This window comes from Saimiri boliviensis, chromosome 6, assembly GCF_048565385.1.
Source record: "Saimiri boliviensis isolate mSaiBol1 chromosome 6, mSaiBol1.pri, whole genome shotgun sequence".
Taxonomy (NCBI): domain Eukaryota; kingdom Metazoa; phylum Chordata; class Mammalia; order Primates; family Cebidae; genus Saimiri; species Saimiri boliviensis.
Window position 1 is genome coordinate 57,166,877 of NC_133454.1, and position 23,072 is coordinate 57,189,948.

Sequence of the window (23,072 nt, forward strand, 5' to 3'; positions counted from 1 at the left end):
TTGGTGACTGTTATTGGCCAGCTCTCTCAACACTAAAATGCGAATTTTAAAAATCTTTTATTTTAGCAAATGTCACTGCTGCCTCCACTCCCACCCAACTTGGGCGATGTGACCGGTTTGAGTTTGAATGCCACCAACCAAAGAAGTGTATTCCCAACTGGAAGCGCTGTGACGGCCACCGAGATTGCCAGGATGGCCGGGACGAGGCCAATTGCCGTGAGTATTCAGAGGGCGCTTCACCCACCAGGCACGTTTCTGCAGAGAGCGCACTTCCAGCCCTTCTGCTTCATTTCTGAATCAGCACACGCCTGTGTGTGAGCCTGTGCGCTTTCGCTAACCATGCTTTTACCGCATTCTTCACAAGAGCTTTGCAACGTGCACCCATATCATTGTGTTAGTCACCTTTTTAATAAGTTAGCTGCATTTTAAATACCAGGAGGATGTCCAGGAAAAATGCTTTTTGAGTGACTGAGATAAACATTTTAAATAGGTTTTGTAGGCATGTTTAACACTTTAAAAACACCCACGGGTAAAGCCACAACTCTTTCTGTATGTGCATTCATTCTTCTGGAAGTATTTAGTGAGCACTTACGGGGCATAGAAGCCGTGTTATTAGAAGGTTCGCCTCTAGCACTCCATTAAGGAAATTCAGTCCTAGCCCTTGGGGTAATTGTGGTTGGTGAGATAGTGTGCTAAGCCAAATGGGGAATAATCGCAAGGCCATCTGAGCCCAGTGTGAGGCGATGCTTGCATTCTCTCTACAGATTTGGAGTTGGTAATTTTAAAACACAGTGGGTCCTGGTGTTTGATCCTCTGATGTACCCAGGGAGGATCCTTGGAGTGAGTGATGGAGGGAGACACTGGCTTCTGCAAGCATTTGATCCTTATGTGCCCGGTCGGTACTTTTCAAGTCCCTGGCCACACGCTAATGCCACCACTGGCTGGTCTGTCCTACTGTAGCAGACTGGGAAGGGCATGGCTGGGACGGTGTCCATGCAGCCCCCTACCAGCCTGCCTCTTTGATGGTGGGGTGCTGCTCTGGCTCAGGGATCCCTGCTTTGCAGGTCTCCCCTCCATCCAGTTTCCTGCTAGCTGCAGACAGCAGATGTCTTAGCCAGTCATATTCCCTTTCTTGCCAGGATGAGGGCTTCTTCCATGCTTGCCTGATTCCTGCCCTGGTGGATGTAGAAGAGGGTGGAAAAGCCCCTCTCATTCTCTGCTGAGCGCCGCTCCCCCAGCCTTAACCCTAAGCAGCAAATGCCTCAGTTCCTCCACCTTGATCTCTGTTCTGGTCCCATTTTTTAAATCTTAAAATAATGACTTCCTCAACCAACGAAAAACTGAGCCTCGGTTGGAACCCTGCCAAATCTTGTCATTTAGAGATAGAAGAGAAGCTGAGGCAGTGGTTAGTCATCTCTTAATTCCTCTAATTCAGTATTTACATAATTTATGGAACTTAGCAGGAGCATGTGGAAGTGCTTATGAGAAATGTGAATTTGGTGATCTCACCTCAGACCACTGAATCAAGAGCAATGGTGGAGGAAATGCTTGGGAACCCAAGCCTTTTAAAAGGGCTGTCTGATTCCTAGCCTCAGACAAGGTTGGGATATACTGCTCTGTCCTAAATAGTTCACCCAGTGAGGCTCGGGGAGAAAAGGAAGAGGGAGTCAGCTGTCTCTTCTGTATCTGTAGCACTGTTCTCCACGGGGTGCCGACTGGGCCCTCCTTGTTGAGTCTTGGTTAAGAGGAAGGGGTGTGGATCCAGTAACATCTTCAGTCTGGTTGGACAAATTTTTCCTTGATCATGCGCAACGTGGCAGGCATTGATTGGGCTTCTGGCAATACAGTTGTTTTATTTTTATTTTTGTGTGTGTGTGTGAGATGTTGTCTCACTCTGTCACTTAGGCTGGAGTGCAGGGGCAGGTGGGATCTCAGCTCACTGAAGCTTCTGCCTCTCGATCTCAAGCCATTCTCCTGCCTCAGCCTCCTGAGTAGCTGGTATTACAGGCATGCACCCCCATGCCTGGCTAATATTTGTATTTTCAATACAGACAGGGTTTTGCCATGATGGCCAGGCTGGTCTTGAACTCCTGACCTCAAGTGATCTGCCCACCTTGGCCTCCCAAAGTGCTGGGATTACAGGCCTGAGCCACCGTGACTGGTAACTGGCAATACAGATTCTAATGGGAGCAGTGATTAGGTAGTAGCAGAAGTTATCCAAAGAACCGGCGTATTTCGAAGGTGGGCCTGGCTGACTTCCTGGAGAGGTGGGTGCAGGGTAGGAGAGGCATCCCCATTGATGATGCCTGGACAGTCGTGGGACAGGGTGGCAGATGACCGGCATTCTAGACACAGGGAACAGCGTGTATATGCCAAGGCTCAGAGGCATAAGAAAGCAGACCTGTAGAGTGGCTGTGGGTGGGACAAAGGTGAATGCAGAGAGGTAGGCATGACGTAGATAGGGAGACCCCTGTGATTGGACTTTTATTTTCTTGGTCCCAGGGAGCCATTGAAGATTTCAGGGATGGGTGTTTGTATCTTAGATCACTTAGACTTCATCATGGGGGGAGTGGGTTAGAAGAAGGCTGAGGTGAGATTGGAGGCCAGGTGCCCGTTAGGAGGCTAATTTGATGGGACTGTGAAGGTAAAAAAGGAAGAGTGACCTCTTTGTATATTGGAGTTATTATTAACAGCATCCAGTGAGTTTTTTGGCCGTGGTGATTAGGGAAAAGGAAGGATGAGCGTTTTTCACTGAATGACAGTGAAAGCTGATGCTCCCAGCTACGTGGGAGAATACTGAGGATGAGGAGTTGCAGCTTTCCCTGAGTGAGGTTAGGCATGATGGTGATTGACATTAACATCTAAGGTAGTGCAAGTCATCCTGGTGGAAAGTGAAAAGGGAGGTTAGAATCCGGAGGGGGCATTGTTGTCTTCCTTTTCATTTTACGACATGAACTGTCTGTGCTAGTGGTCTTTGCTTGCCTGTTGGAATGAGTCTTTGTCAATTTTCACACTTTTGTTGTTCCTTATGATGATCTTTGCAGTGATGGACTTTTGGAGATGGATTTCATTCTAGGCCTTGATGTGCTCTGACTTGAGAGAAAAATCATCTTGGCTTGTACTTAACTCAATATATGAAACTAATTTATTTCCACCATACATAGGTTTTTCTCCTAACACTTATTTTTTTCTGCAGGGGTTCCAGGACCCCCACTTTCATGCATCCTTTCATTTCCAGAAATGTCACTTCTGCTTTTGTTTCAGCTGCCTGAAGCGTCTTTTCTCTGACTAAAAGTCAAGGAATTGGATAAGTTGCTACCTAGGGGTCTTTTTTTTTTTTTTTCCCAAGAAATACCATTTGAGTCTTTCCAATTTGTCAATTTCCAAGGTAGGGTGATTTCTTTTTGTTTTATTTATTTATTTAGGTTAGTTTAGGAAGATCGTAAGGAATCTTTCATTGCTAAAGTATTTCTGTTGGAACTCAGGAATTGAGTAGTTTCGGATCCATTTTGGGGATGAATTTCTCTGTGTCCAGAACATAGCACTTGTTACCTGGAAACTAGGAACAAAAAAGTTAAGATAATTTGATACCGTCTTTCTCTCTGGGCTCGGCCCAACAACATGGCCAAGCACCAAGAAAGTTGGGTTTGTTGGTAAATACGGGACCCGCTATGGGGCCTCCCTCCAGAAAATGGTGAAGAAAATTGAAATCGGCCAGCGTGCCAAGTACATTTGCTCTTTCTGTGGCAAAACCAAGATGAAGAAACAAGCTGTGGGGACCTGGCACTGTGGTTCCTGCATGAAGACAGTGGCTGGCGGTGCCTGGATGTACAATACCACTTCCGCTGTCACGGTAAAGTCTGCCATCAGAAGACTGAAGGAATTGAAAGACCAGTAGACGCTCCTCTACTCTTTGAGACATCACTGGCCTGTAATAAATGGGTTAATTTATGTAATTTTAAAAAAAAGATAATTTGATATCTTTTGATACTTGTATATTCATTCATAGAAATAAATAAATAAATCCATATAAATAAACCAAATAAATTCAGATGGTGAGGACTGTTTTCATCTCCTTGGTTAACCTTTCCATATTGCATCTCTTTCTCATTTCTTTGTCTTGTCTGTCCGTTGTGAGGTTGAGCTTTGTCATTTACTTTCAAAGTTAATGCAAGTTTGCACAATTAAATATTTGGATCTGCTGATGGAGTTTGTCTTCAATATAATTAATTTTCCTGCTGTGTGGTTTTTTTTTTTTTTTTAAGTTCTTCAGTGTTTAGCAGGATGTGGCAGCCTTTCATAGGCCTTAAAAGACCCTTATTTCTCATTCTATCACCTTATATTTCTTTCGTTATTAGGCCTTTTTGCTTTCTTGCTTTTGGCTGTTTTATTTTTCATTTTGCTTTATCGTAAGTGGTCTTTTTCAGGCTGATTCTGCTTTGCTCTTTCTATTTGCTGTGGCAATATTTTCTGATGCTTTTTAAAGTGGCCCTATTTTCTTTAAAATGTCATTAATGACCACATGAAAACTTGGAGGGCATGCGTATCATTCTTGAAGATAATACAAAGTTGCCCAGATAGCTTATTTTCTGGCAAAACAATCAGGATTCACAAAGAGAAAATAACCTTTGGTGGTGGATTTTAATGTGCTATTCAATATTCTCAAGCAAATCATGTATTCATTCTACTTAATTCTCAAAATAACTGTGATTTTGGTATTATCTCCTTTTTCGAGGTAGGAGAATTAAGGTTCTAAGAGAATCACCCAGTACTGGACTGGGTTATTTATTTAGGTTGAAAGCCATGTTGAAAGTTCTCATCAGGGAAGACTACACCAAAACTAACACAGATGAACTGAATAGGAATTAGTGTACAATTCTACACTTACATTAAAACAGGCGTCCCCAAACTACGGCCCACGGGCTGCATGTGGCCCCCTGAGGCCATTTATCCGGCCCCCCGCCGCACTTCAGGAAGGGGCACCTCTTTCATTGGTGGCCAGTGAGAGGAGCACAGTATGTGGCGGCCCTCCAACGGTCTGAGGGACAGTGAACTGGCCCCCTGTGTAAAAAGTCTGGGGACTCCTGCATTAAAAGAATGAACAAAGTGGAATTCTGGAGTGTTAAACCAACAGAGACAGGTTCACTCCACATTCACCAAAATAACAGTGGGCACGTCTGAGCCAAATAAGCAACCACATGATAAGATGAACACAGGAGATAATGAAGAAAGAGAAAGGAAATGGAACCTTCATCCTAGGTGATATTACTTCATTAATTGGCATTCTTTATATCAGTGTTTTCAGCCTGTTACCAATCTGGCTTATTCACAAGGATGTTGCCTAGTTAAGGATCTTAAAATCAAGATGTGTTATATCTACAGCTTTTTTCCCAACATTAACTTGATAACATTATCTAAAAATGAAATGAGATTAGTATGGTGCTATTCTTTTTAGAGAAGCTGTCCCCTGAAGGCCCCTAAGTACTGTTCTAAGTGCCTATTAATCATCTGTTTAATTATCAGTTTAAGAATTTTCAAAGATGAATGACAACCTTATTTCCAGATTCTATTGCTTTGTCATTTTTTTTTTTTTTTTTTTTAGAAACAGGGTCTCGTTATGTTGCCCAGATTGGTCTCAGACTCCTGGCCTCAAGTAGTCCAGGCTCAGCCTCCCAAGTAGCTGGGGTTCCAGGTGCATACTGCCACACCTGGCTTATTTACAGAGTCTAAAGCCCATGCTCTTCTGCTTTTAAAATTTTGAGGCACACTTTATAAAGAAGCTTCCAACATCCTCAGCTTTACTACTTAGCTGTTGTTTGATTATATTTTACCACATTGTTTCAAGTGGAATACTTCTGTGATGGGGGTTTCGGTATTTTTCAAAATAATCCCATCTGAGCAGAGTCTTTCTCTGACAGTCCTATATAAAATGGCATAACCTGATCATATTTATTTACTTGTTTGCAGTTTCTCTCTATAGAAGATAAGCTCCATGAGGGCAGGCCCTGCATCTGTTTTACATATCCCCATATTCTTAACATCTGGAGCAGTGCCTGAGTTATGGTAGGACCTCCATGAATGTTCACTGGATGGATGGATGAATTCCATCTTGGCCTTCTGAGGCTATTACAGTAGTGGTTTTCAAACCTTTCTCTGATTCTTGAATACACTTTTATTTGTTATGAGCTTCCCCCCACAAGGCAGACCAATTTCAGCTCAGTATATAATAGAATTCTGAAATGTAATGATTTTCCTGGGGAACAGGGGATCATAGTTTGTGAAAAGCTTCTTAAGTGACTTTGATAGTTTCCTTCTGCCACTGACAATTTCTGTATCAGAATTATTTTTTTAAATAAGCAATGAACTGACGTCTGCACCTCCATCCTGAATACTCATGCAAAGAAGTCTTAATTCTTCTTTCACATGAAAACTCATCAGTGAAGAACACTTGTGAGAGTGGTCTGCATCTCTTTTCGCCACCACCCCACCTCCTTGTATCTTTTCATCTCTAGGAACATATCCCTGGATCCTTTATCCATTCCTCTTGACCATCCTGGTTGCTCTCATGGGAACATTGTCCAGTTTCTCTACCTACATCTCCAAGTATTGTTGTTTATGTTAGGAAAAGGGAGAAGAGGGAGGGGGTCCAGGTCAAGAGTTGACCCATGACCACATGCCTGGGTCTGAGGTGCGGCTTCCTTGCTCAGGTCACAATGCTCATATCATCGTTAACATAGCCTTGTTACTTGTGTGTACACCCTCCGTATTTCCTCAGGGGCTAGTTTCAGGAAGGAAGTATTATCATCTTTGCTTTAAAATTAAACTATAAACAAAATTCCTTCCATAGTTAGCTTGGCCTATGTGCAGAGATAAGCAGAGGCCATTAACCTCCAAGATGTCACCATGGGCAGGGGGCTGGGTACAGGGAGCAGGATGGAGTCATTCATGCTCAGCCTCCTTTTTACTGTTACAGTTTCCCCATTTTCAAAGCCAGTGATGTTGCATGTCTCTGACCTTTCTTCTGTTTTCTCTCTTTCTCTGACCACAGCCAAAAACGGGTCTCTGCTTTTAAGGACCCATGTCATTAGACAGAGCCCACCTGGATAATCCAGACTGAACTCTCCTACCTCAAGGTCCTTAATCTAATTGTACCTGCAAAGTGGCTTTTGTTACATAAGGTGACATATTACAGGTTCCAGGGATTAGGATGTGGACATCTTTGACTTGGAGGAGCAATATTGATTTTAGACCCTCATCACTGGTGGGCTTGGATTTCTGATGTAACCCTTCCTTGCCCAGGACTGGGCAGACAGGTGTAAATCTGTGCAATGAAGAAGTTGCTGTACATAGGTACATAGCAGATTTGTACCACCCAGGCATTCAACCCGCGTAGCAGATTTGGTGTCCACGGCCATTCTCGCCTTTCCTCTTTTTAGGATCATTTGCAATTATATGGTCATTGCTTTCTTTTTAGAGCCTCCCATGCATTTAAATCTACTTTCAGAACGGGAAAGCACGTCACATTTTGATGAATAGCCTAGCCATGTAGCTGCATAACTCTTAACTTACCAAGGCTCATTATTTGCATTATTTCATTTTCTGTGAAAGTACTTTGAAAAGCCAAACAATGTAAAATACTTCATAAAGTATGCATGCCTCTTAATATTATTGGGATCCATCTCATTATTATTTGTATTTCTCAAACCAGAAATCAGCTCCTCTTTCTAGGCTGCAAACTAATTAGTAGCAGAAAAATTAATAGTACTGTAGCGTAGTAGCTACAGTTTGGTGATGCCAGCCAGGAGCCAGGCACTATTCCAGGTGTGTGAACTCATTAGATCCCTGCAGCCATGACAGTGATGGAATTGTTACTTCCATTTTTTATAGGGGAACTGAACCTGGGAGATATTAAGCAGTTTGCTCAAGCTCACGCAGATATAGGATTTAAACTCTGGTTTATTTGACTCCAAAATACTCAATCTTCCTGAATGCAGATTTCAGTTGTTAGTGTTAGATGAGATGGCACCTCGATGCCTGAGTAGATTCCATCATTTTTCATTCCAGAAGTGTGTTTCGAAGCAGAAGCCAATTCAAAGAATTCTAACCACTTTGCCTAAACCTGCATAAACCTGTGCCCAGCCCTTAGTACCATATGGTCCCTCCCCGTGGGATTAAGAAGCCTCTCTGTGTTTCAGCCACACATAGCACCTTGACTTGCATGAGCAGGGAGTTCAAGTGCGAGGATGGGGAGGCCTGCATTGTGCTCTCGGAGCGCTGCGACGGCTTCCTGGACTGTTCAGACGAGAGCGACGAGAAGGCCTGCAGTGGTGAGTGTCGGCTCGCGGGCTGGGCTGGGCAGTTCGGCGGCTCGCTTACCCCAGGGTCCCTCCCGTGTAGATCTTGAGCTAGGACTGTTTTGAACTTTTTCCCAATCTGAGGATGAAACAGATTTGTGCCTAGTTTTGGAGCCCCAAGTGAGGTGAGGGTTGGCTAGACTCTGATGTAACGTGCAGCTCTCTCCTCTCTGTTAGTGTAATGCTGGTCTTGGATTTGTTTTTGGTGGTCTTACTACCTCATGCCCATACACCATGGTTCTCACAGTCTCCATCTGCTGGTGGGATTAACTCAGTTCTTATCTCTGGAGTGTTTAGTAATGGACACTGCCATGACATGGTCCTTGCACTTGTGGCGTTCTCTATTGAGAAATAGGCTTAAATTGCCATCGGCAGGAGGAAGATGAAATTCAAGGGAAAATATCATGACCAGTAATGTCGGAGACCCTAGGAGGGATTGTGTAGGGAGGTTTCAACTACATTTTCTGAGATTTCTCTTCAGATAATGATAATGGCCTCTTGATAATCTAGGTCATGGTAGATTTTAAAAGCTGGGGTCCTTTGAAGTCTAAGGATTTGTAAGATATAACTCTTTTTTTAAAAAAAATTTTTTTTTTTAGTAGAGATGGGGTTTAGCCATGTTGCCCAGGCTGGTCTCGAACTCCTAAGCTCAGGCAATTCACCTACCTCAGCCTCTCAAAGTGCTAGGATTACAGGTGTGAGCTACCACACCCAGCCAAGATTTAATTTTTTTTGAGTTTTTCTCCTTTATCTCTCTAGATGAGTTAACTGTGTACAAAGTACAGAATCTTCAGTGGACAGCTGACTTCTCTGGGGATGTGACTTTGACCTGGATGCGGCCCAAAAAAATGCCCTCTGCTTCTTGTGTATATAATGTCTACTACAGGTGGGTCCTGTCTGCCATGGAGATGAAAATGATGTCCTCATTGCCCCAGAATGTTCTATAAACTCTCTAGTGGCATGCACTGTGTGAGTCTTTATTAACTGAGTCAGACATCTCAGCCCCCCGTGCTGCTCCAGTGTGACAATATCTTTATTTATTAATTTTTTTGGCCAGGGTGGTTGGCGAGAGCATATGGAAGACTCTGGAGACCCACAGCAATAAGACAAACACTGTATTAAAAGTCTTGAAACCAGATACCACGTATCAGGTTAAAGTACAGGTTCAATGTCTCAGCAAGGCACACAACACCAATGACTTTGTGACCCTGAGGACCCCGGAGGGATGTAAGTGTTACAGTTTATTTTTACGGCATGTGTTAGACCTCAGGTGGGGTTTTGTGAACGTCTTTCTGAGTATTCTCAGGAATGTGGGAACATACATGTGCCTCACATGTACGGAAGTATTGTGGCTAAGCTTTAGAGTCTTGCCAGAGTTGTTGAATATGTATTCTCCGTACTGCATCAGAGACTTTTTTTGTACCTTAAGTTTATTTAAGATTCTCTCCACCATTGCCCTCTTGCATTTTTTGGGTCTGGTTTCTAATTCTACCTTCCTTTTCTAGATATTTCCTAGTACTTGGTACTTAGGAAGTCATTGTCATTAAAATATGAGGCATATCAGCAATTTTGTGTTTTTTTTTTTTTTTTTTTTTTGAGATAGGGTCTCACTCTGACACCCAGGCTGGAGTACAGAGCAGGTACAATCACTGCTCAGCACCTCAGTCTATCCAGGCTCAGGTGGTCCTCCCGCCTCAGCTTCTTGCATAGCTGGCGCTATAGGTGTGTGCCACCATGCACAACTAACTTTTTGTATTTTTGTAGAGACGAGATTTTGCCATGTTACCCAGGCTGGTCTTGAACTACTGAGCTCAAGCAATCCACCCACTTCAGCCTCCCAAAATGTTGGGATGACAGGTGTGAACCACTGCGCGTGGCTTTGTGGCTACGTTTTTAAGAAATTTACCAAATGTATGTGTCTAAAAGAGTTCCTTGCTTCCTCCCTACTTCAAAGTAATTGACATGAGCAACTGTCTGCTTGAATGCCATCTCTTTCCATTGCCTAAAGTATCTCAAATATGCTAGCACTAAACTCATTAAGGAGCCTGCTTTGAAGATGATCACGTTCATTTGGTTATAGAAATTCTGTGATGTTACAAAATTAGTCTTAGTTTTTGGCAGCCATGCCCACAGTACTCTGTTTCTGTTGTATAAGAAGCAGAGGCAGCAGGTGCTGTCATTGACAATTAAGATCTCAGCAAAGAAGTCTCAGGGTCAGTGGTGACTCAGCCTGCCCAGGTGACTCTATGCTGCAGCCCTTATGAGCCACAAATTTACCACACACTCAACTGAGCCATGATGTGATGTGTAGATGGCACACTTTGCTTTCTGGAAGAAAAGGAAACGTGTCTTGACAATGTGAGGACCAAGCTAGCAGCCCTTCTAGTGGATAGGTCTCAATGCTGGCTGCGGAGTCTTTCTTGTCCTTACTCTAAGCCCAGGAAAATTCCTCAGGTTGACCACCAAGCAGATGGGTTTTTAACCTTGAGTTGACTCTTTTGCTAGTGCCAGATGCCCCTCGGAATCTCCAGCTGTCACTCCCCAGGGAAGCAGAAGGTGCGATTGTAGGCCACTGGGCTCCTCCCATCCACACCCATGGCCTCATCCGTGAGTACATTGTAAGTATCTTCCAGGAGTTGGCTGGATGTGCGTAGGGGGTCTAGGAGGTTTCTGGGTGTTCTGTGTGACGCGGGGTTGATTTGGTGTAGCTTTGTAGGTGTGATGACCCATCATTCATCAGAACATTCTGCTCCTCACTTTCTCTTCTCTCCTCCAGTCTCCTTGCAAGACAGTAGGATGCCTGGACCTTTGGTTCCCTTTACTCACCTTTTTTTTCTTCTCACTTCAGGTAGAGTACAGCAGGAGTGGTTCCAAGATGTGGGCCTCCCAGAGGGCTGCTAGTAACTTTACAGAAATCACGAACTTAATGGTCAACACCCTCTACACCGTCAGAGTGAGTGTCACCATCCAGGCAGTCTTAGAACTGAGCGAGATTGCTGCTATTTTGTGAGAACTCTCCACTCACCTTTATGAGATGCATATTAGTAATGTGCAAAATACCCAACTTCTTGCCCTGGGATAGGGGAGCTCAGAGTTTCAAATGGATACCACAAAGAGCTTGATGTCAGACTTTCTGCAGATAACTGAGCTTTATGGGAATGCAGCTTTCCCTGCTTTTAATGCCGATACTCTGCTAGCTTTCCAGCTCCTATACTTTCCCATTCTGCTCTTTTCTGCTTGTATTTAGCTGGAGTGTGTTGCAGAGCTATGATAAGTAGTCTTTCTAAACTGATTTTTGTGAGATTCTTATGAAATACATTTTAGCAGGAAGAGGTAGATTTTGTGCAAAACGTGTATACCTGCCCTTTAGAAGAACCTTGATAGTTTTCGATCAATAGAAATTTGTTGATCTTAGGACTGTCATAATACCTTTTACCCAAGCACCTTCTCTTTGCTTTTTTGCCCTCTTGGTTCAGATACTAGGGCCTCTGAATATTCTGGACCACTCTGTATGTAATTTTTCCACCCTCACTGCTAAAATCTCACTCCTTTAGCTCATTCAGTATTCTTGCTGTATGGTGTATTGCCTTTATTTCATACTAATTCACCCTCTGATTTGAAAAGGTGGCTGCGGTGACTAGTCGTGGAATAGGAAACTGGAGCGATTCTAAAAGCATTACCACCATAAAAGGAAAAGGTAAATGATTCCAGCATTTGCAGATTTAGAGAAGATATTATAGAAACCCTTTCAAAATGACTTTCAATATGACTGGAAAATGGAGAAGTGTAGTTTAGAAAACGTCACACACTTCCTTCTCCCTAACACACGCACACTTCTGGGTGCCTCTGCAGTGCTTTAGATACAAAGTCTTTCTGGGGTGATTGAGTGTGTTTTTCCTCCTAGAATTGAACATTTCTTCTAATGCAGACATACAAAGGGATTTCCAAAGGCCATCAGGCCCAGCCCTTTGTGGGTAGTCACAATATCTAAAACAGAAGGAGTCCTTCCTTCTTGCCAAAGCGGAAGATGATTTTGTGCATGTTCGTTTATGATGCTTTAAAGAAAGCACCATGCTGAGTCTTGTTATTCTCCCCGTAGCGCTGGCAAACTATGTGTAGGTGGTTTTTTATCTTGTACTAGCACTGATATTAGTAATAACTGACGGCTTGCCAAGGGCAGGGCATTCCAGAGTGTTCACTGCTTTGCATACATCAGCTCATCTAATTGAACCCTCAGAACAACTACAAGAAAAGATAAGGGCCTGGAATGTGGTTATGTCACTTGCCCCAGGCCACACGATCAGTAAGTGACAGAGTTGGCACTGGAACCTGATCTGCCTGACTCCAAAGCCTGTGCTCTTAACCACTGTGCTCCACGCTTCTCTCTGGGCTGAGACACATGCGCCCTACTAGACAACCCTGCTTGCCGGGGGTGGCGGGCTCGGCATCTTGCACGAGTGCCTCATGAGGGCAGAGATCTGGTCTGTTTTTCTTTCCTCTATCATGGGCATCTAGTAGAGATGAAGGAAATAATTAATGAGGGAGTGAATCAAAGCCATTAAATGAAGGGTTCTGGCACACTTTGGGAGATGGACCGCAACTCAGCCTCCAGAGCAGTTTTCCTGACCTTAGCCTTAGCACAGGCTACTTGCATTTCTGGAATTCCAGATGGACACTGTGGCATGCAACATGATTGGGAGATTTTACTTTAACCTGAGCCTGTGAGGAATAGGCTCTGGGTCATGGAGAGTCACTATCTGGTCCTCTCTAAAATCTGGAGCCTTTGAGATCAGGGCCCAAGGCAGCCAAACGTAGTGCCACCAGACGGTCTTTGGAGCTGAATGCTTGCAGGTATTAGAGAAAGCCTGCTGAATTCACACTCTCTTAGAGTTTTTATTGTTTTATCATTTCTCTCTACCGAACCTGTTTCAGAACACTGACCACACATACCAAGAAGAAGGGATGTTGGAATATCAACTAAAAACACGTATCTTGAATTCCAAAGGCACAAGTCACAATTGCGTTTGAAAATCTCTGTAGGTGGTTTCTTCTCTCTATCTTCTTTTCTGTGATTTTGATGAATCTCAGCTCCTTGCATATATTTAGGCGAGGATTTGTACAGAAGGTGGCGGTCTGCTGCATCTAAAAAGTATTTGTTGAGAAATATCTGTGACCTGGTATTGTAATAAAGTAAGAAGATGAAGGACAAAGACAGCAGCGGCATCAGCGGATGCGCCAGGTTAATTGGTGAATGTAGTGGATTAGTGATGACAATGAGAAAAGCCACCATTCCCTGAGCACTTCTTATACCCTAAGCACCGTGCTATTGTTGCTCATGAATTGATCTCTTATGAATCCTTGTGAATCCTATGAGATAAGTATCCTTATCCTTATTGTATAGCCAATGAAACTGGGGTTTGGAGTGGGTTGTGACTTGTCCATCGTTGCCATAATTGTAATTCAAGTCAGCTTTACCGTACGCGGCACCCACACTGTTGTGCTCTGGTTGGCCGCCCGAAGCTTCCAATATCCTTTCTTCTTCCGATTATTGCATTTTCCTGAAGCCTAGTTTTATTATGTGATTGATCATCTGGACAGACCTCTTCGGACTTTGACATCTCTTTTGCCACCAAATCTTACGTCCTCCTTTGAATGTCTCTTGCCCAGTCTATAGAAGGGGCATATGTGCAGAGAGTCTAATAGGCAAGTTGTCATTTAAATAATCCCTTCTGATAATGTTGATCCATTGAGCTCTTTTAGATCATGCTGGGGTAAGCACCATCAGCTTTCTGGTGGGCAGACTTCCAGATGACAAGCATAGCACTCATTGGCGGAACTGAGAAGGGTGGTTTCCTTGGCCACTTCCTCCTTGTCCCCTCGGCTCTCAGCTTGAGCTCCCATCTTTTCGAGAGCATCAGTTGGTTTCTAGTTGCTTAGTCAGCCATATGTGAGGCTGTACTGGAAAGGGAGAGAAAGAGAGTATCAGTTGAGTGCTAGGCACCATGCATACATTATTTTGGTTAACCTTCCCAGCTCTGCGAAATGCAGATAACATCTCAGGAAGATAAGTAACTTGCCCAGGTTACACAGCAGCCGGAACAGGAATTCGAACTCAAGTCTGCCAGATTCCAGAGGCCACATTCTTTCAGTTTGCCACACACATGTTTACAATGTATGATTTATCTCGTTGTCAGCCTTCCAAAAGGACTTGAGATTGATGGGACTTTGTTAGTGCCAATCAAGATACCATCTCACACCAGTTAGAATGGTGACCATTAAAAAATCTGGAGACAACAGATGCTGGAGAGGATGTGGAGAAATAGGAATGCTTTTACACTGTTGGTGGGAGTGTAACTTAGTTCAACCATTGTGGAAGACAGTGTGGCAATTCCTCAAGGATCTAGATATAGAAATTCCATTTGACCCAGCAATCTCATTACTGGGTATATACCCAAAGGATTATAAATCATTCCGTTATAAAAACACATGCATACATATGTTCATTGCAGTACTGTTTACAATAGCAAAGACTTGGAACCAACCCAAATGCCCATCAATGATAGACTAGATAAACAAAATGTAGCATATATACACCATAGAATGCTATGCAGCCATAAAAAAGGATGAGTTCGTGTCCTTTGCAGGGACATGGATGAAGCTGGAAACCATCATTCTCAGCAAACTGACACAAGAACAGAAAAACACCGCATGTTCTCACTCATAAATGAGTGCTGAACAATGAGAACAAATGGACACAGGGAGGGGAGCATCACATACTGGGGTCTGTTGGTGGGGAATAGGGGAGGGACAGCAAGGGGTAGGGAGGTTGGGGAGGGATAACGTGGGGAGAAATACCAGATATAGGTGACGGGGGGATCGAGGCAGAAAACCACATTGCCGTGTATGTACCTATGCAACAATCTTGCATGTTCTGCACATGTACCCCAGAACTTAAAGTGCAATAAAATACATATACAGAAAAAAAAAGATGCCATTTGTGGTGAATCGTCCCTGTGCCTTTAAGAACCAGGCTGAAGCTGGGCTGTTCTGGGACCTTTACAAAATGGAACTTCTCTGCCTGACCTAATTGCCAGGATAGCTGACTGAGCCAGATACTTTTGTGTTGACCAAGCAACTGTGGACCGACCTTAGCTTCAGGAAAACAGTGGTGAAAGAGATAGATGAGGAACGCCGCCAAAGAAATACCCTTTCTTCCCCAGCTGAATGATGGCTTTGTCTGTTGAGCTGAAAACTGTTAAGTCCTTCCTTCCTCGATTTTCATCACTTGGTTTCTGTTTTTGAATTCCTTTTTGTTTTCAGTGATCCCACCACCAGATATCCACATTGACAGCTATGGTGAAAATTACCTAAGCTTCACCCTGACTGTGGAGAGTGATATCAAGGTAATGTGGGGATTTCAAACCAGCAGCTGGATGGGGCTTTATTTTGTATGGGAACTGAAAGGACATAGCACAGTAGGACTGAGGGGGGAAAGAAGAACGAACGGCTTGATCTAGTGGAGCTAAAATACCAGAACTAGGGTGGTTCCTTCCCCCACAAAGAACAACTTGAGTCTTCGCACGTAATTATTCTGCCTCAGCCTGGTGCCTTTTGTTTTCCCTTAACCATATAATTAAATGGTTCACAGCTACAGTGCAAATAAAGAGTTGGTGTTAACAGAATATGTATGCCCTGTAATTTTCAGCTTTATTGGATTTCCTGGTGCTAAGCGCTAATGCTGAGGTGCTCACAGTGGAAGAATAACCTTCTTGTGGGAGAATTGAATACCTTGGAGACATATCCACTTTCTGTCCACCTAAGATCTTCCTCTTCCAGCACCACTGTCCCCTCTATTGGCCCATCTGCGTAGCGGATTTCACCATTGCTGTCTGTGCCCATGTGGTTCCTCAGGCTGAGATCCACTTTCCATAGTGTTGCGTGTTGCTTCTTACCTGTCCCTCCTCGCATCCTCTGCACCGACGAAGTTGTGGTGGGGCAAGCAGCCCTCAGAGTCCTTGTGCCATTTACTTAGCTACCATTTAGTGTCATGCCCTTGGCTTCAGAATGGGTTGATATAAGAAATGGCCATATGTGTTTCTTGTCTTATAGTCTTTCATTTTGAAAATATTTTTGTTTGTTGTCCTATATTTAAAGTTCTTTAGATCAAATTCTTTTACGAGCTCAGGCCTTAGAAAAGGTGGTCTTTCCTGACATGTGGATGTATTTTCTGTAGTTAGACAGTGAAATCTACCCGGCCTGTTTTGTATGGATTGGACTGCAAGGATTTATCCTTAATTTCCATAGCATAATCATCTTTCCGGTTTTTCCTCTTTCTACCTTTATTAATTGGTTCTCGTCCTTTCATTCTGCATTTCCTTTTTTGTTTCACTGAGTCTACAAATTATAAAGGGCTCATGTTTGTTTTTAGAAGCAGGTGGAATATAACTAAATATTAGCAAATGGCAGCACTAACAGAACTTGTTTAAAAAGTTTTAAAAACAACCTGTTTAAGAAATGAGATACCCAAGAAAACAACAGAAAGAGGGTGTATTTTTAATCCTGCCTTTTGTATTTGGTGTATCCTGTGACCGGCTATTCATCTAACATGCTTTTTGGTTCTTGGCAGGTGAATGGCTACGTGGTGAACCTTTACTGGGCATTTGACACCCACAAGCAAGAGAGGAGAACTTTGAACTTCCGAGGAAGCATATTGTCACACAAAGGTAACACCTTGGTGCTGGCCAGTGTGTGAACAGGAAGGAGTGAGGCTGGACTGACACTTTCGCGCTGTAGAACTTGATTGGGGTTGTCAGGGAAGGGGAGGTATTCTCTGGAGGCCTTTCTACGTTGACAGGCTCTTGTCCACTGAGGATCCTCTAAGTGTGCTGCTGACCCTCGGCAAAGGGATTCACTCGGTGGCCCCTTGAGCCCTCCTCTAACCTCATGACCCTTAATGGGAGTTGGGGGCCACAGGGAGGAAAATTGGACAGAGGCAAAACTGACTCTCTGCAGATGAGTTTTGATTTCCAAAAGAATGAGTTCTTAGATGCAGTTCCCTGTCTCTCTTCCCTAGTCTGGTTCACTCCTCCATTGCTCCTGAGAGGCAGCAGAAGGCCTTATGCATAACTGGCATTCAGGAAATACGTGTTAACTGGTGGAATGGACAAAAAGCTAAGGGAGGAGTGGTCCAGTCCCTGTTACATATGTACCAGCAGTAAGTGTCAGTAAAATCCTAGGTCTAAACATGCGCTAAAGGACAGATTTTAATTAATTTCTAAGTGGCAAAAGCTGCCTGTAACTGTTGAGAATGACATGGAAGCTTTTTCCTGTCTTCATCTTCTAGACTGTGCAGTACTTTCAATCACGTTTTTATTTAGTCCTTGTTATAGCCTTGTAAAATAGAGACTACAAATGTTTCATTATGGCTTTTTTTTTTCTTTTTTTTTTTTTTTTTTGAGATGGCGTTTCACTCTTGCTGCCCAGGCTGGAGTATAGTGGCACAGTCTCGGCTCACTGCAACCCTCGCCTCCCAGGTTCCAGTGATTCTCCTGCCATAGCCTTCTAAGTAGCTGGGATTACAGGCATGTGGCACCGCACCTGGCTAATTTTATATTTTTAGTAGAGATGGGGTTTCTCCATGTTGGTCATGTTGGTCTCGAACTCCTGACCTCAGGTGATCCACCTGCCTCAGCCTCCCAAAGTGCTGGGATTACAGGCGTGAGCCACTGCGTCCAGCCTATTACTTGTTTTTTTTTTTAACTGAAAGTCTACAAGGTGCCCAAGGAGGTGTTATTTTTACTCTTGCCCATTGAGCACCTACCGTGTGCAAGAATTTACACAGGCATTCTATGCATATTGTTTACATCCCCCCGATTATAATTTTGTGAGGTATGCCCACTTTACAGAAGCAAAGCTAAAGTTAAAAGAATAAGTCATACTCAGATGGTGGCAGAGACAGGATTGGAACCCACATCTTTCTAACTCCAACGCCTGTGGTCTCATGGCCTCCGTGTTGCCCCAGTAGGAACTGGCAGAGCCAGGAGCAGAAGTCTTAGCTAGCTGTTGTCTGAAATCTATTAGGGCTAGCGCAGTGCTAGGCGCTATGGCAAGCGCTTTATAAGCATTTTCTTTATTTCTCCCTGCAAGCCGGCAGCTGCTGTAAGTGCTGTTATTTTTTTCTCCATCTTACAAACAAGGAAATAGAGAGTTTAAATACTTTACCCAAGGCTATACAATCACAAAGTATAGAGTCAGGCCTTAAACACCAGTCCTTCCGATTCCAGAGGCATAGCCTCCCCCTGTCGCTTTTCTTTTAGTTTTAATAACATTTCCCCTGATTAGAAAGTGGATACATGTTTGTTTCAGAAAATTAAGAGAACAAAAAGAGTGTAATGAAAATTAAAATTGCCTATGTTTTCACATTCACGTATCAGATATCTTCTTATATATATTTTCCATAAATTGACCTCTTTATATCCTTTTTCTAAAATCAGAATAATGCCATAAATAGTCTTGTTTTCTGCCTTTTTCACTTAACATAAAATTGTGACAATTTTCCAGTGTCATTAAATATTTTTGAAACAACTTTTATTGCCTGTACAGTAGTTCATGGAATGCGCATTATTTATTATCCTGTGACTGGGCAATCAAATTATATTCAGTTTTTTCCGACTGTAACACTGTGATGGGGATCCTTGTTAAACACACTTTTGAGTCTTTCTCTGACTTCATGGGATAACTGGATTGAAGGGTATGATTTTCAAGGTTCTTGTTATACAAGGCCAGATGGCTTCCAGGAGCGTTGTACCAACTGATATCCGTGGATGGCCAGCTTTAAAAAAATTGTCCAGTGCCTATGCAGTGTGTTACATAGAGTCATCATCAGTACATAAACGTTGAATGAATTTGTCATCTAATGACAGTCTTACAGCACATGGGACTCATTTAAATCAAGAGATTACTATTAAGAAAAAGAAAGAATGCGTATATCAAGACACATCCTTGACTCACACCCCCAAACTTCCTCCTGGAATCTCCTTTTCCTGTTTTCACAGTTGGCAATCTGACAGCTCATACGTCCTATGAGATTTCTGCCTGGGCCAAGACTGACTTGGGGGATAGCCCTCTGGCATTTGAGCATGTCATGACCAGAGGGGTTCGCCCACCAGCACCTAGCCTCAAGGCCAAAGCCATCAATCAGACTGCAGTGGAATGTACCTGGACCGGCCCCCGGAATGTGGTGAGTCAGCCAGAATGACTATCACAAGGCGAGTGTGGACTCTCCCCTAATGCTAAGCCACCACACAACTCCAGGGCTCTTCTCTCTTTTGCAAATGTTCCAGTATCCCTGCTGCACTTGATATAGATCTTTCCTTTTTCTTTGTTTTCATATGTGCATTATGATTCACTATGATCAGATCTGTGCTCCTTTTTGAGTCTGGTGTTTCACTTTCCACCCCTCTCCAGTGTGTCCCCTTTGCTTTTAGGTGGATCGTCCCAAGGCTCTTGGCACTTTCATCCCCCTCTTGCGTCTGCACTTGGCTTACGCTCTTTCTCTTCCTTGGAGTCCTTCCCTCCTCCTGCTATGCAGGAAAATCCTCCCTTCTTGTTGCTCTCTTTCCCTATGAACTCCTAATATATTTATAGTTGGTTCCATATAGCTTGATGTTTCATTAACTACAGTTTTACCCTGTTTGATAATTTCTGTCTGTTACTCTTACCTTCCTAACTAGTTTGTAAATTTCTCGAAGGGAAGGATTGTTTTCTGGATTTTCTCAATGGAAAAGGATATAGAACTAAATTTATAGTCAGGAATTAGTAAATCCTTAGTGATGAGCAGCCTATGTCTTATCTTCTGAGGATATCTTCAGTGTGCATTTGGCACAGGGCTGATTCATGGGGAAATAATCAAAGTTTGTAAGTAACTGTCCGTAAAATCAGTGAAGAAGGAAGGAAGGAGAAGTAAGATTTACTGAACAGCCAGTGTATGCCAGAAACAATACGAAACCCGATAAACATATTCTCCCCCTTATTCCTGTCATTGATTCTGTGGGTAAATACTCCCATTTTGCCAGCGAGGAAACTAAGGCTCAGTGAGGCTAAGTAACTTGCCAGAGTTGAAGCTCCCACAAGCAGTAGACTGAATTTCAGCTCAGGTTTGGCTCTGCTCTTTTCTATGTCCCAGCACCTGATGCTGAGGCAGAGACGGTGAGGAGAAACCCTGAGCCATCCCTGGAGCTCTTACCTGGAAGCTGAGTCTACTCACAAAGCGCCCTTTCTTTTCATTTATATACCCAGCAGCGCATGACCGCCTCATCACCCCCCAGCTATCTGTCCAGAGTCAGGCAATTGCATAAAACACTGAAGCCTGACTTGATTTAGGGTCTCTAATTGTGTGTGAAGTTGGAAGAGCCTTCCTGCCCCTCATCCCAGCAGCTCATGCACTGGTCACACTTATGGTGGCTTTCAGAGGTGAGAATGCAAATGAGATCACCAGTGGGAAGCTCTGTACTTCCGCCCGTCTTTAGTTCACTGAAGACCCTGGCAACACTCATGGTTTTTCTGTTCACTGTGAAAAGTGCCATTTTCACTGTGCATATGGGAACCCCTCATCCCTTGGCTCCAGTGGCTCTGTGGACCCCTTTCCTGTCCAGAGACACACCATCCAGGACAGTCACCAGCCTTGATCTCAGTGAAGTCATCCTGCCTCTGTGCTCTGAGCCCTCACTTGGCTTATTCCCATCTCATGCATTGAAGCTCCATTTGCATTTGCTTTGGGACCCCTTTGAGTCCCTTAAACTTCTTTCCTGCCTCCTCCCAGGCGAGGCCCCATTCGGGGCTTCTCTTCATCTTTCTCCGTCTGTGCTCTCCCATCTGTCCTTTTTTTCAGCTGTCAACAAAAGAGTTAAACTATAAAATATTTGAAGAGATTTACTCTGAGCCAAATATGAGTGACCATGGTCAGTGACACAGCCATTAGGAGGTCCTGGGAACATGTGCCCAAGATGGCCAAGATGGTGCAGCTTGGTTTTATACATTTTCGGGAGGCATGAGACATCAATCAAATACATTTAAGAAATACACAAGTTTGGTCCAGAAAGGCGGGACAACTCAAAGTGGGTGCAAGGAAGGGAGGGCTTCCAGGCTTAGGTAAATTTAAACATTTCTGGTTGATAATTGGTTGAGTTTATCTAAAGACCTTAGATCAACAGAAAGGAAATGTTCAGGTTAAAATGAAAGACTGTGGAGACCAAGTTTCTTTTGAAGTCTTACGGTGGCTGCCCTTAGAGACAGTAGATGGCAAATGTTTCCTATCCACATCTTTCAAAGGTGCAAGACTTTAGTTAATGTCTTTAGCATTGGGAAGGCCTGGAAGAGAAAGATCTCGCTATGTTAATAGAGGTTCTTTACAGATGTGCATTTTCCCCCGTAAAGGACAGCTTTGCAGGGCCATTTCAAAATATGATGAAGAAGCATGTTTTGGGGTAAAATATTTTTATTTTCTTCCTAGTCTCATAATGTTATGCCAGAGTCAAGTTAGAAAGTAAGTCACGATATATGGGATTAAATAAAACTCATCTGATGAGAATTTATAAATTGTAAGGCGTGACTCTCCCAGACCCCTTAGATAGGAATTTGGGCAAGATTTTTAAAATCAGAACTGAGTCCTCACAGCTGCTGAGCAGTGTTGGAGAAAGTCACCCCGTTGCCTGGACTTGGAAATCCCTTTGCGGATCCTGCTCAGTTCCTGCGGCAAGATTAAAAACATTAGAGCTTAGTTCTCACAGCTGCTGAGCAGTGTTGGAGAAAGTCACTCTGTTGCCTGGACTTGGAAATCCCTTTGCAGATCCTGCTCAGTTCCCGTTCATCCCATGGTTCCTGCAGCTCCTGCAGTTCTCTTCAAGTCCCTGTCTTACCTGTGCACATAACTCTTGGAGAAAATGCTCTTTGATTCTGCCTTACAATGAAAGCGTCCTCAGCTCCCACCCTCCGGTTATAAACTCCCTTAGCTGCCGTAAGCTTCATCTCATTGCCACTTCCCTGCTTTAAACTCCCTGAGTTTCCAATGTTTAGCAGTTAGGATTATGCAGGGCTGCATGGAGCAAAGGAACTGACAGTAGCAGTGGCTTTGAACAGTTTATCTCCTCTCTCAGTTAAAAGAAGCTTAGAGTTTAGCAGTGCAAGGCTTCTGCTGCAGAGGCATGGTTTGGTCGGGCACCTGAGCCCTGTCGTCTCCAGTCTGTGGCATGCATCGTCAAGCTCACCTTATGGTCCAAGAGGCTTCCTGGTGCTGCAATCATGATCTGTATTCCAGGTGGCAGAAAGAAGGCTCCTCCCTCTGTTGTAATGAGCCCTCCTAAGGCTTTCTGTGTGACACTTCTGCCTGCATCTCCATGGCTGGAAGCTCCTTGTCTGGCCTCTCCTAGCTTAGGGAGGTGCGCAGTATAGATTTTTTCCAGGCAGCAATTCTCAGTAAGAACCAGAACTCTGAGGAAGAAAGGGAGGATGGGTACCTGCTGGACAGCCAGCAGTATCTGCCCTCCTTCCCTCTCTCCACACACTTCCTGGGGTGTTCACACCCACTCCGCAAGCTCCCATGACCTTCCTTGGAACTCAGCACTTACCCTTGGAGCCCACATCCATACTGCCAATGGTAGAATGACACCCCCTCTTTAATAGCACCTCCATTCCCTGGCTCATCGTGTGGGTTTCTGGTGT

General features: G+C 43.8%; 2 protein-coding genes across 4 annotated transcripts in view; both read left to right on the forward strand.

The window, feature by feature from the left end:
* The window catches only part of SORL1 (sortilin related receptor 1), a 177,232-nt gene that overhangs the window by 138,346 nt on the left and 15,814 nt on the right, over positions 1-23,072 (forward strand). For all 3 annotated transcript variants that reach the window (XM_039470514.2, XM_039470515.2, XM_039470516.2), the window contains exons 32-41: positions 67-216; positions 8,196-8,327; positions 9,114-9,240; positions 9,412-9,581; positions 10,860-10,972; positions 11,203-11,307; positions 11,979-12,051; positions 15,675-15,757; positions 16,981-17,077; positions 19,409-19,593. In XM_039470514.2, the coding sequence (XP_039326448.2) occupies positions 67-216; positions 8,196-8,327; positions 9,114-9,240; positions 9,412-9,581; positions 10,860-10,972; positions 11,203-11,307; positions 11,979-12,051; positions 15,675-15,757; positions 16,981-17,077; positions 19,409-19,593 (1,235 nt within the window). The remainder of the gene's footprint in view (positions 1-66; positions 217-8,195; positions 8,328-9,113; positions 9,241-9,411; positions 9,582-10,859; positions 10,973-11,202; positions 11,308-11,978; positions 12,052-15,674; positions 15,758-16,980; positions 17,078-19,408; positions 19,594-23,072) is intronic.
* LOC120364617 (large ribosomal subunit protein eL43-like) lies at positions 3,584-8,189 on the forward strand (the record flags this gene model as incomplete). Its single annotated transcript, XM_074400312.1, has 1 exon — positions 3,584-8,189. A coding segment is annotated over one exon (315 nt), but the record flags the coding sequence as incomplete, so codon positions are not given.